The sequence below is a fragment of the Alosa alosa genome, chromosome 23, assembly GCF_017589495.1.
Source record: "Alosa alosa isolate M-15738 ecotype Scorff River chromosome 23, AALO_Geno_1.1, whole genome shotgun sequence".
Taxonomy (NCBI): Eukaryota; Metazoa; Chordata; class Actinopteri; order Clupeiformes; family Clupeidae; genus Alosa; species Alosa alosa.
The window spans coordinates 27,064,543-27,078,035 of NC_063211.1; the positions used below are offsets into that span (position 1 = coordinate 27,064,543).

The window sequence follows — 13,493 nt, forward strand, 5'->3', positions numbered from 1 at the left end:
GTGTGTGTGTGTGTGTGTGTGTGTGTGTGTGTGTGACGGGTGACGGAACGGGATTCTTTACTTCGTTTTTGTGTTATATATTGAACATGGTTCAAAATATAACAAATAACAAAGTCTGGGAATAACAAGATGGAAAACATAAATTCCTCTCCTCTATGTTTTATAGACCAACATGGAGACAGACAAAGGTCAATGACTGATCACTGATCTCAGTAAGCTGTGCACTGGTGTGGAGGCTCTGTCCTTGTTTTAGAATGAGAAGGTTGTGTGTGCATAGGCAAAATATCTGTCTATAAGTGTGTGTGTTTGTGTGTGTGTGTGTGTGTGTGTGTGTGTGTGTGTGTGTGTGTGTGTGTGTGTGTGTGTGTGTGTGTGTGATTAGTGGTGCGTGCCGGAGCCGGGGCTTTTTTTTGGGGTGGGTTCACGCCTTAGTGTGTGTGTGTTGATGCGGAAATGAGCGATTATCGCCACACACACACAACGTTAGGCTGCAGCAAGATTGCCAATTATCTGGAGTAGTGAATCACATCAGCAACGAATCGCTAAACAGTGTGCCGTGTACTTGATTGCGTGCAGATTTTGTGCACTTGCATGTGTGTGTGTGTGTGTGTGTGTGTGTGTGTGCACAAGTGCACACATAGCAAAATCAACACATTTGAGATTAGCTAACCACATCTGTATTACATTACAGCGTAATCGTGTCTCTCCTGCTGTGGGGGTGTGTGTGTGTTGGGGGGGGGGGGAAAATACATTTCCGCTGTGCCACAGGTGAGGACAAAGGGGACATGCATAGATTTGTAGAAATGTAGCAATCTCAAATAGCACCATTCATCCAACATACACACATGCATACACAAAGAGCACTTGAATGTCCATGTGAAAAGCATGGGGAGGTACATATTTAGCATTTCAAAATCATAAGTGCAGATGGGGACAACAAGTTTACTGCCCTCCGAAGACAAAAATACACATTCTGCAACTATCATTTAATCATAGTGTGCCATACATGTACACATAACATTCTAGACAAACACAAACATTCACAACATTTGACACAAGTACACTATACCACACACACACACACACACACGTGGTGTTTGCTGATGGGAGTTAAAGTACGAACAAAAAGAATGAGGAAGAGGGAGAAAAGGAAACACGTCTCAAGTCAAAAGCAAAAAGAACAAAGAGCTACAGAGAGCACAGGGAAAATACCTATAGTCATGTTAACAAAACATGCATGAATAAACACACATACAAACACACAGTATACAAATACAAACACATACACACACACACACAGCGGAAAAGACATGCTTCTCCTGTGTATTGAAGCTGAGTTTCCAACAGACACAAAATAAACATCCATCTGTGTCTACATTCATAGTGGGAAGTATATGTGTGTGTGTGAGGCAGATATAAGAGTAAAACAGGCAGAAATGTGTGTGTGGGTAAGCGAGAAATGTAGAATAGGGAAAGTTAAACTGGGATGCATAGATGAGAGGTAGGAGATGAGAGGAAAGGAGGCGAGGAAAGTAGGAGGAGATGAGGAGAGTACGGGAGGGGAGAGGAAAGGAGAAGAGGAGAGAAGGAAATACAAATCAACAGTAGCGAGGGACCCTGAGTGTAGGCCGTGATGTTGCCTTATGTATTGTAAAAATAAGAGTAGTGACTATGCCGCCATTAAATGCTGCATGGGGTTAAAAGGGGTCGGGCTTGTCTATTAGTACTGTGCAGCCCATGGCATCAATAAAATATTAGCACAACTCCAAAGTACACTGCATAAAGCATAATGGGCCAACTAATGGATCCAAATGGTCTTTGACAAATCCCACCACCTCTGTCTCAAGCTACAAGGTTGTTGTATGTTTGTGGTAGTACAGTTTGTGTGTGTGGCTCGGGGGAGCTTTAACACCAAATTGCTGGCAAACCTGTTCCGTAGCACCATCCAGCCACTATAAATGATTCATGACCTTCAATGAGGCCTTGAGAATGGCAGAGCAACAGGGCCTAAGCCTTTGGAGACGCATGCAGACACACATACACATACAAAGGGAGGGAGGGGAGAGAGAGAGAGAGAGAAAGAGAAGAGAGAGAGGTAGACTACACAAAGACAACACCACACTCCAGTAACTGGCTTGATTCAACAAATCAAAACTCGCAAAAATCTTTAATAAGCCCATCTGCGAAGATTGAACACATGAAGATTCCCATTTCTGACGCCTCTGCCACTTTCAGTTGCTGAAATCACACCTACTGCCTACAAATGCCTTGGGAAGTGACTAATTACATGACTGTCTCACAACTCTACAAAGGACTTGCACTGCACAGACTAAAATAAGGACTCTTACAGGGGAAAAGGGCCCAGTGGGAACGGTCCAAATAAAGACTAACTGAAGAGAGCTAAGGCTGCTTGTTGTTTGCACTCATGCTATAGAGGTCTACATAATAGTGCAGACTGGCCAACACTTCACCTGACTTTATGAAACAAGGACGACCAGGACTCTGTGAGGGAATACTAGGTCAATTTCTGTTTTCACAATTAATTTAAGGATAAAACAGGGTGTTAAATGCATGTATTAAACATAATAGTAATAATAATAATAATAATAATAAAATAAATTAAATATTTAAATACTCAAAAATACATTTCACCAAGGTTTAACAGCACAGTAGTGGCAGGACATGGGAAGTCAAGGAACTGGACGTCTACAGATAAATCAAACGTGACTTTCTTGTTAAAGTTGCTCAGTATAAAGAACATTAACTCAAGAGGGGGTTAAGCTGATGGTCAGAGAAACAACAACCAAATTACTGTGATATTAAAGTATGCAAAGGAGCAAAATAAATTATTTGGGTTGGGGATACGTCTGACGGGAGTTAAACACACACACACACACACACACACACACACAGTAAACACACAGAAGCACGCACACACAAACACACACCAAATGCAAATATTAGTGCTGTGGTCAGTGCCGCAGTCACTGGGTACTGGCTCTCATCCCAACTCCCAACCAACAGCTGGACAAGAAGATAGAGCAGGGCCAGGCCATTAAGCAGTGTGTACACGTGTGTGAGTAAGAAAATGTGCCGTTTCATCTGTGCATGTCTATAAAGACATTAGTGGGTCTGAAAGCATGCAAATGCATATATTTATGTGTGTAAGTACCTGAGTGAGTGTGTAAAAGTGTATATGTGGGAGGAAGGTAAACAAAGAAAAATAGCTGTTTATCCTCCACAGAGGGAGATATTTGTGGGGTATCCTTCCCATACACACAGCCACACCCACACATGGACATACACACAGGAACGGGGAAGAAAAAAAAGGACTTAGCACTGGCTACCACAAATGCACACCCAGATCCACAAATGTGAGCAGTACAGCCCAATGGATCCAAAGAAACACAGTTCTACTGAAACAAACCCAAATACAAAGACCCAAATGACTTCCATAAGAGGAAACACAATGTGAGTTGCAATGATACCAGAAGTCTTTGTGTCTGTCTTTTAGTGGAGTCTAATCTCAAATGACCACTCTTATACACAGCTTACAGAAGTAAGGACATATTCACACTAATGTGATTATTACTGGAATTCCCACACCACTGAAGAGGGACATGCTGGCAAGCACAATTTCCCAACTACACCACACAAACAAACAGACACACACACACACACACACACACAGACACACACATTGTGTCTCTCTAAAACACATACACACAAAAACACAGATGGCATTTGTGGTTTTAAATTACAGGCTCAGCTTCATGGCTTTCTCTTCACCTCCCTCTGCTACCAATTAAAAAGTGAGCAACGTTTGGCTTTTATCAGGAAAAGACAATAGAGGAGTGGGACCACTATAGCCCATGCCACCACAACACTGACACACACACACACACACATACACACACACACACACACACACACACAAGAGGAATATGACACATTGAACTCACAGCAACACTCAGAGGGACACAAATAAAGCAGTCAGGTCCTTGATGAAGCCAGACAGTCCAACACACTCCATTACACAAACACATGGCCAAAACGTTTCTCTCACAGACCATGTTGACACCCCTTCCCAAACTAGCTTTGCTGTGGTAAGTATTGTGACAAGGACCAGGGTGCGCAGTATTTCACTCCGTAACATCACCTCATTTTCACTTTGAGATGGTGGCAGCTTCAGGCACCAGGGCCATACAGCAACACATCTCTTTATAACAAAGTCATGTTATTCAAGAAAAGTCTTTTTTGCTACTGCTGCTCTAAGTGTGTGTTGCTCTACACACAGCAATTAACCGAGCCAGGTCAACTCTGTGGTCCGTCTGTAGTGAGCATCTACGGAGGAGAGTTTTTACACTCTTGTTGGCTGTGCTTGGACAGCTCCGCTCCTCAGCTGAGTTCTGCCCGCTCTGTTCTCTGCTCTTCAGGAGAAAGAGCTGCGGGAAACAGCAGCCATGACTGACAGAGGGCTCAGTCTCACTAGAGGGTGCAGACATGGCCTTGTTCGCTTTATTTGTAGGGGTGGCATTTCAGTAGAACACAGTAACCTTAAAACACACACACACACACACACACACACACACACACACACACACACACACACACACACTTGCAGATGGTTGTGGGAAAAGGCCTCACCTGCAGTGGCACAGACCGGTCTTTCAGGCCCAACACTATGGGGGTGAAGCGGCTAAGATCCCGGCGCTCACCCTCACTGGTGATGGCTTCCAGAACTTTCTCCAGACTGTAGGGGCGGAAGATATGCATACATGTGAGATCACATCTAATAGATCACATTCTTCAGTTTTTCGCTAACAGCCACAGGCATAAATGGAAATTGACATGAGAGTGTCATTACGTATTCCAATATACAACTACTACTACTACTACTACTACTATAACAACAATAATAATCATATCCCTTTCCGTAACATTCGATTTTACATTGAATAACAGATGAAATTAGTGTACAATTAACATTACTTATAACAAACTACCATTGGCGCCTGTATTAACCCACTGCAATTCCAATAGAAAACTATTTGCCATATTTGTAGTAAATGAAATGCTATTATCCTAATTCCATTATTTTCTCATAGCTCTCTAAGTCAGAGTTTCAGAGACAGAACTATAAAACCAAAAACATGGATTAAAAGAGTACCGAAAGAGGAATATTTCACTTTTTTGTTATTCTATGAAAGACAGAGGTGTGAGTATGTGTGTGTGTGTGTGTGTGTGTGTGTGTGTGTGTGTGTGTGTGTGTGTGTGATTGCAAAGTGAAAGGCTAGGGTGAGGAGTTCCTTGACGCAGGCAAAATATTTTAAGGGAACAGAATGAGTGATCTGGTCTGATCAATAAGCAATTGTGCCTTGGCTCCCCAGCTAAAACTCGCCGCAGCATAAAGTTAAAACCAAATCAAAGCAGGAGGAAAAAAATGAACTGTTATGAAAATGGCCTCAGCGTTTGTTTGTGGTGGAGCTTGAGCTGCATACTGAACAGCAGCAGAGTGTTTCTGTATGTGTGTGTAGTTGCTGTGTGACATATTTGATGGCGATACAGTTGCACATGGATGGGTAGAGTAATTGACAGTATCTACCAGGATCATGATGGTAATGCTGATAATGATAATTATAACGGTGATCGTGATGATTGTGTTGTTAGTAGTGATGATGATAATGACGATGATGATGATAGTAATGGCTTTGATTACAGTATAGTGGTTGTAATTCTAATGAGCATGACAATGGATAAAAGCCAGTATGAAAGTTGAATAGGACAGTGAGAGAACCAAAGTGCAGGAAATGGTACTTTTAAATAAATAATTGCCTGGTCAAAATAAAATAAAAAGATAAAAAAAAAAACAGGGAAAAACACATGACTAACAACAGAGAAGGCTCTAACAGTCTTAAAAAGTGTTTTGGGGAAACCCTAAGTGATCTTGGAGTGCTAGAAAGGTCACCTATAACTAGGTGCCAAACCACTTTTGAAGAAGAACATCTGAAGGTCCTTTGATGTGTTCTTAGGAGTTAATAATCTAGGCTGCATGAACTAGCTGAAGTCTGTTGAGAGTGGAGTGGGTCAGGCCTGCATGTGTCTAGTTAGATATGTGTATAAGAGTTTCAAGATCTTTCAGTTTTGCAATGGTTCTTAACTGGAAAAAGTGCATTTTGAGTGGCTTATTAAAAATTTAAAGAGGAGTCTCAAGAACCCTCCTCTCCTACTATGCAGATGGTCCTAGTGCATTTTTCAAGATAGAAACAGCTAATTATATCAGACCCACAGTTGAAGAAAAATGTTTGCCATCATTTGGTCACTGAGACAGGCTAATATATATAATATAAATAAATAAAAGGTGTGTGTCCATTGCACGCCTCCTACTACAGATGACAGACTCTTCTCCTCCCCATGGCCGGATCCATTGCTCTCCTCCCCTTTTCTCTCCAGGCCATACTACACACACACACACACACACACACACACACACACACACACACACAGAGAAAACATAGAATAAGACAACACTTAATACCTATTGTCTCCGTGCGCTAATATGATGTTAATCCATTAGGCCTGTTGAACGTAGTCAGTTTTGTCAGTGGTCCCCCTCACAGAGGCAGTTTGAAAACACCCACTTGATAATGAAGAGCGTGTGGTTAAGAGTTTTTGGAGGTGAGGTGCAATGACATTTCTCTAAGTGATTGAACCAAGGACACTACTTTTACCACAAGGGGATGTGTGTGAGAGTGTAAACGGGAAAAAAAAATCTGAATTGAGTATGGAAATAGTCAAATAGAGAGAGAGAGGGAATAAAGCGAACACTTGAGGTGACAGAGAACGAGGTGACATCCAGGTAAAAGGCAGGATTAGCCTGAAGGCCTAGAGCCACACGAGAGAGAAGTGCTGTGTGCACACACCAGAAATAGAACACCCTGTCTGAGACTGTGCCCGTGCACACAAACACACACAACCACCATCATTGAGGTAACTACACAACATCATTGTAAAACATATAATATTGTATAGGGCAAGAGTGCGGTTGTCAGAAATACATTTATGAGTATGACATTAAAGGTAGCATCTGACAACTGTAGGTCCCTTATTGTCTGTGTATTTAATCTTGCTTGTTTAAATATCACTGAAATTGAGTATAAAAAACAAAAGCTGCCCATCCACACTTAACAGCAAGTGAGAATAAAAACAAGGATGAAAAAAAAAGATGAAAAACAAATAAAAAAACAAAACATACTTAATTAACAAATGATAAGACATTTCTCTTCTCTCTTGTCTTTTTTTCTGTTTTGGGCCAACTGAGATGATCTCTGTAAACAAGTGGATGGTAGAGAAACTGCGGCCATATTGAAACTGACAGAGCCTCAGAACATTTCGGAAAGCTCAAAAATCAGTTGCGCATGCCTACAGACGCGGCTGATTTACAACACGTGTTTCCTTTACACTCGCTGAAGGACTGACACATCCAACAATCAGACTGTCACTACACAACTTAATAATGGCAAGGCCCTCAGAGGAAAATCAATCAGATCAATAAAAACGTGCACGCCACAGTACCGCTAGCGTCTGTGGAGAGCTCATAATCAGAGGCCTACATCAAGCTGCAGTTGATATGACACCTCTGGTGGAAAGCAGAGTAAATGATTGCCAGACACCTAAAATTAAATACTCTTGCAATTATTATACAGTACTATCTATCCATCTATCTATCCATCTATCTATCCATCCATCTATCTATCCATCTATCTATCTATCTGCCCCTCCCCCCACCCCTTACTTATTCACTTACTAACTAAATAAATAATCTTTGAATGCCTGAGGTGAACCTGTAGTTTAGGAAGTGTCAAGACACAAAATACTGTAGCATCTGGTGAGTGCTAAACTTCAAACAGGAGTGCTAGTGAGGGTCCAGCGCAGCGTGAGAGCTGTTATGGAGCTACTGATGTTTCTCCATGGTCCTCAGGGGGGTTTCTCTGGACCCGTGGCTGGTTTTAGTGCATCACAGGAGGGAGCGCTGGATCAAGACAAGGCCCCGTGCTTCCGAGAGAGCTCCTCCGACGGAGGCCAAATCATTAGAGGCACCGCACAGGCGCTCAGGAGCCCAGATCATGGGAATCCTGGCGAGTTCACAGACGCAGGCACGCACACACACACACACACTTAGACTCTCCATCTCATTCCACTGGGCTCTTATCGACTCTCAACATAACCATGAAGCTTTGGCTCCTGGGGAGTGTGTGTTGGTTTTTTTTTGTTGTTTTTTTCTGTGGGTGGGGTGTGTAGCGCACGAGTGATCATCTATGTATAGAAAGAGGATGCTGACATTGGTCATCTCATCTTAATGAAAGTACACAATTTCAAAAAAATCACAAATAGAATTTAATTGAGATATGGGTATGTAATTACGTGTGTGTAGGTATATGTGGATCACCTTGTTATTCATGAAGGCTCTGAGGCATTGGATGACTTTGTGTTGACTCTTCCGATCCACTTTCTCTTGGCTAAAACAATAAAACAAAGAAAGGAAGCAAGCATGTCAATTTGTTGTTGTTGCAATTTAATTGAATTTAGAAGACATATGACAAAAGTATGGTCTAAGTAATGTGGATTGCATGCATGAGGAGAAAAGGTATGCCAACTGCCTGCACCAACAGAATTACGGTAACGCTTTCTCAAGGGCCTTTCACCGCCTGTGTGTTGAAACTGCTACAGATGGTCCGAAACGCAACGGCACATCTGGTTTTAAGTCAACTGAAAAGTGCACCGTTGCGGTCCATTGAGCTCCATTGAGTCATTGATGCTTGCCTACGAAGTGATTGCTGGTTCTGCTCCCACTTACTTAAATGCTCTCGTAAAGGCTTATGTTCCTCCTCAGCCGATATGGTCTTCCAAGGATCCTACAGACACGGCAAACCAGACTATTTTCTTTTGTAGTTCGTGGAATGACCTACCAAGTGCTACCAAAGCTGGGGCTTCCCTCTCTATCTTCAAGAGGCTCTTGAAGACTCAACTCCTAAACCCCAATTCCAAGAGTAGCTCCTCTCCTAATACATCTAACAACCCAACACACCTAACATGCACTTACCATGCACATCCTTCTCATCCCTCCTAATTCCTTCTTCTTCAACCACTATCTCCTTTGACTACACTTTGACTAGGACTATGTTAAAACTTCTGCACTGTCATCCTCTGGCTACTACCAGAGGATGACAGTGCAGAAGTTTTAACATAGTTTATTTATTTATTGTAGTAGAATATATTGTTACCTAAGGCCTTCTTTGCAATGTAGCTTAAATGTTATTTTGTAAATCACTTCGGATAAAAGCATCTGTTAAATTAATAAAAGTAATGTGGTCTTGACAGGAACGAGAGAGGTTAGATAGACAGAGAATTGTATGCGGTGTATGTTGGGTAATGTAGTTTTCCTCTTACTGTTTCTTGAAGAGGAGCTTTTCCAGCGTGTCCAGGAGCAACCCAAGTCCTTCATGTCCAAAGCTCTGCACCCAGCTGTGGAGAACAGACAGTCAGAGTGAACCATGGGAAATATCAGCGTGAACATGCCTTTCGCTGTCCATAAATTCAACTTGAACTTATTCATGGGGACCTTATGTACTAATGTGTAAAAATCTCTATGAAAAGAAAAATCAACAAAAACCTGATCAAAGCTGTTGAGCTTGCAACAAGTATGAATAAGCCCAACAATTGGAAACTATTTAAAAAAAGCCCGTCTTTTGTCAGTTTCACTCGCTATCTATAACATTTAAAAAGGATCATATTGCAGGCATCTTTCTCCTATTAAAACGCCAGAGCAGACGAGAGTCGAGGGCATTCATCAGACCCAGGCTGGTGTGTCACTATTAAACAGCAGCAGATCACTCCTGCTTCCCATCGGCCTCTGCAGCTGTCTCCCAGGAGCCATGAGCTCAAGGCGAACTAATAGAGCAAAGATGCTGCTTTTAATCCTCTCCGACGCAATCGCACCCCTCTCATCTCCATTGATTTGGCTCCATTGTTTGCGGGAGAATGGCTTAATGTGAACTTAACAGGCTTGGTAACGAGGGGTGAGAGGGTGTCCATTGAGCCTCTGATTAACTGGTCTGGGACATTCCTCATAAACACAATTAACAGAATGAATCTCTCTCTCTCTCTCACACACACACACACACACACACACACACACATTACAAATCTCTTCATTCTTGGCTTCTTGTGTGTGATGTGTGTATGAATAGTTGTAAAATGGTGCTGGTTAAGTAGAAGGAAGAGAAGGCAAACAAGCAGACACACTCAGAGAGCATAACTCAAAGCCTCCAATCGGATGCAATCAGTGAGTCTTTGTGCAGACACTCAAACAACAGCACACAAACTAAAACATAGATACAATACCTGTCATACACCACCCACACACACACACACACACACACACACACACACACACACAAAACCATGCACAAAAGCAGTCTTTAAACAATCACAAAAAAAGCACACACTTATCTTGTCAAAGTTTAGTACTAAGTACTAAGGTGCAAAGATGGAGTGTGCCAGTCGGAATTCACAGAACATGATTTGTTTCAGCTACTTCAAGATAACAATCCATGCTCCCATTTCACTGTGGAATCACTAGTCACACCACTTATCATGTAAGTGTGAGTGCATGTGTGCACTCCAACACATGAATAAGCGTGTGTGTGTGTGTGTGTGTGTGTGTGTGTGTGTGTGTGTGTGTGTGTGTGTGTGTGTGTGTGTGTGTGTGCGAGTATGTGTGAGTGTAAGTGTGAGTGTAAGTGTGAGGTTGTAGAAATCAAACGTCCTGTTCACAAGGCTTGATAAAATGGCTCTCCGTATGTGGAAGTGCTGAAATCATCAATAACCAATTTTCAGGAGCTGAGTGTCAAGAAGTGTACGAGTCATTCAGAGGTGGAATTGCCAGCGTGAATTGACCAGCAGTCAAAGATGGCACTCTGTGGACCAGCTGCGGTCATGCGAGGGAGGCAAGGCATAGAGGGATAAAAGAGGGAAAAGTGTCATTTAAGCATGAGCTACTGTAGGCCTATTCAAAACAAAAAAGAGGAGGGGAGAGCAGAGGATTCTTCTCAAGAGAAATGAACTGAAACTGATCTAGGTCCACGTGCCACAGGTGCAGTTTGCATTAGGCAGTGTGCTTACCAGTGTGCATGCTCAAGCTATGTCTGGAGACTAAAATATTGATGGCTCACATGTATGTGTATGCACTGTGAATGCAAAGTGAGCACTGTGTATGAGTGTTTAGACTTCAGCATGGATAATAAATATAAATAGACAGCATTGACTATGTATTATGGATATTGTGAAGGAGAAATCATTTCATGTACTGAATATCATGAAGGGGGCTGTTGAGTAGTTTCATAGGAGAGTGGGAGAGTGATGTGTTTTGGCGGTAATGTGGATCATTCATATGCGGCCAGTCTGGGCTCTCTGTGAATCTTTAAGACCCTCACTTTCCCGTTCCTGAGCACTCCAGCCTGAAACTCATCACATCGCCTCAAAATGGCCTCCATCACTCAGTTATGAGCTCAAAATGAGATTGATCCTTCTCTGACTTTCTCTCCATGGCTTCACTTTTCTGACCATATGTCCTCAGTTAGACTGCATGCTCTGTGAGTTTCAAAATGCGTGACCTGCATATTATAACTAAAAAGGCTAAATAAATAACAAATTAATAGGGTAAAGAGGTGATCCATGACATTTGAGAATGAGAGAAAATGCAAAATAACTAATCATTTCCACATCTAAACCACTTGCTACATTAATGTCCTCAAGGACAAATGTCCACCTTGAAAGAAAGTAAATGGGCCTAGGAAATGCAACCAGGGAACCATAACTAAAAATGCACCAAATCAATCGATTGATCAGTCGGTCAAATCAATCCACTGGAGAAATCCTCCGCAAGGAAAACATTAATATGAACAATGTGACATTTCAACATCAGCACACCCTCCATTCCCAGTGCAAAACAAGGAAAGGGGGCAGAGAAGAAGGGGATGGTGTGCCTCTCCTTCCCTCTCTCTCTAACACATCCTGCCTCTTCCTGATGAAACGGGCTTTCAGCAACATGCCCCCTCTATTAGGGCCTGCGGGACGCGACAGACTCTTCAGAACATATTTGAGCAGCACTAGTGTGAGTGAGGCAGTTGGCTGCACTGGACCCTGATTGGACGGCCAGCCCAGGAGGATGGTGTGGGAGAAGAAAGGAGAGAGAGAGAGAGAGAGAGAGAGAGGCGAAGGGAAGGGGCACTATGGAAGAAGAAGAAAGAGCAAACTGCGGCTCTTGGCCTAGGAAATGGCATGCGGATGCTTGATAAGTGTGCCTCATCATTACTCGCTCGCTCGGCCGAGCGGGAGATGCAGTATCGATTACAGAGTCAGGTATTGACCTGCAAACAGCCCACGGTCCCTGCAGACAAGGGGACTTGCAAGGATGAAAGAGCAAGGGAGGGAAGGAGGAGAGGACAATAATGCCAAAACACTAGAAATAAGAGACAGCATTAAAGACATGCACTCAGATAGATGGAGACAGATGAACAGATCAATCAATAGATTGATATGAAGAAATACAGAATGGCTAGAGGATAGAGAGATGATAGAAGCAAAAGTGAGAGATGAAAATTGAAACATCATGTTCAGTCTTGAGTCATTTTTAACACACACTTCTTGCCCCCAAGACTCAAGTACAGTACTATGCAACTCTAGTACTATGCAAGGTCTAGGTGAAACTGAAACTCAAAACTAGTATCTGGAAGGGAATAGAAATATAATGCAAGATGCAAATGCATTCAGCAGAACCCTATGTGCAAAATGTGCCTTTGTAGATCAGGTAAATCAGATGTGGGGAAAAGAACATTAAACATTAAACCAGAGTGTGAATGGTGGGTCTTGTCTTCAGGACATTTAGCACTCGACAATGTAAAGCAAATAAATCGCCCGCTGACTGTAGGCCTATGCCTTGCGCACACACATAATAACGATTTGGAAAGAGGATATCTGACTTTGCGCTTAAAATCCACACCGCTTTAATCTATTTCACTTCATGAATTAGCCATATTTGCCTTGGTGAGACAGAAAGCAGGGGACACAGAGGTGGTAATTGAAAAATCAGGACTGTGGGCAAAAGCCAATTTCATGTGAGATGGTGTGTAATCACACACTTTCCCAGGAGCAGAGGATCAATATTCAGACCAGGAGAGAGCAGGGAGACAGGGAGAGACAGACAGATAGATGGATCAACAGAAAGGAGGAATGTAGCTGGAATGAAAGAGAAGACCAGGAGAGAGTGGGTGAGGTGGAAATGGCCTAACAGTGCAGTGGTAGGAGAGGAGGGTGGACAAAAGGAAAAAGAAATGAAAAGGGAAGACTCCATAGTGCTGCTCAGGAATTCATGAAGGCCTTGCCAACATGAGGTAAAGCAGAGACTGTCAGCACGTACTGAGAATGTGTCT

The 13,493-nt window shown here is 42.6% G+C and overlaps 1 protein-coding gene across 1 annotated transcript in view; it reads right to left on the reverse strand.

Annotated features, from left to right (window-relative positions):
- LOC125288300 (protein diaphanous homolog 3-like) overlaps window positions 1-11,530 on the reverse strand; it is a gene marked incomplete in the record, with an annotated part of 178,881 nt that extends 167,351 nt beyond the window's left edge. The window contains 3 exon segments of the mRNA XM_048234536.1: window positions 4,648-4,753; window positions 9,451-9,525; window positions 11,496-11,530. Coding sequence (XP_048090493.1) covers window positions 4,648-4,753; window positions 9,451-9,525; window positions 11,496-11,530 — 216 coding nt within the window.
- Window positions 11,531-13,493: the final 1,963 nt, after the last annotated feature.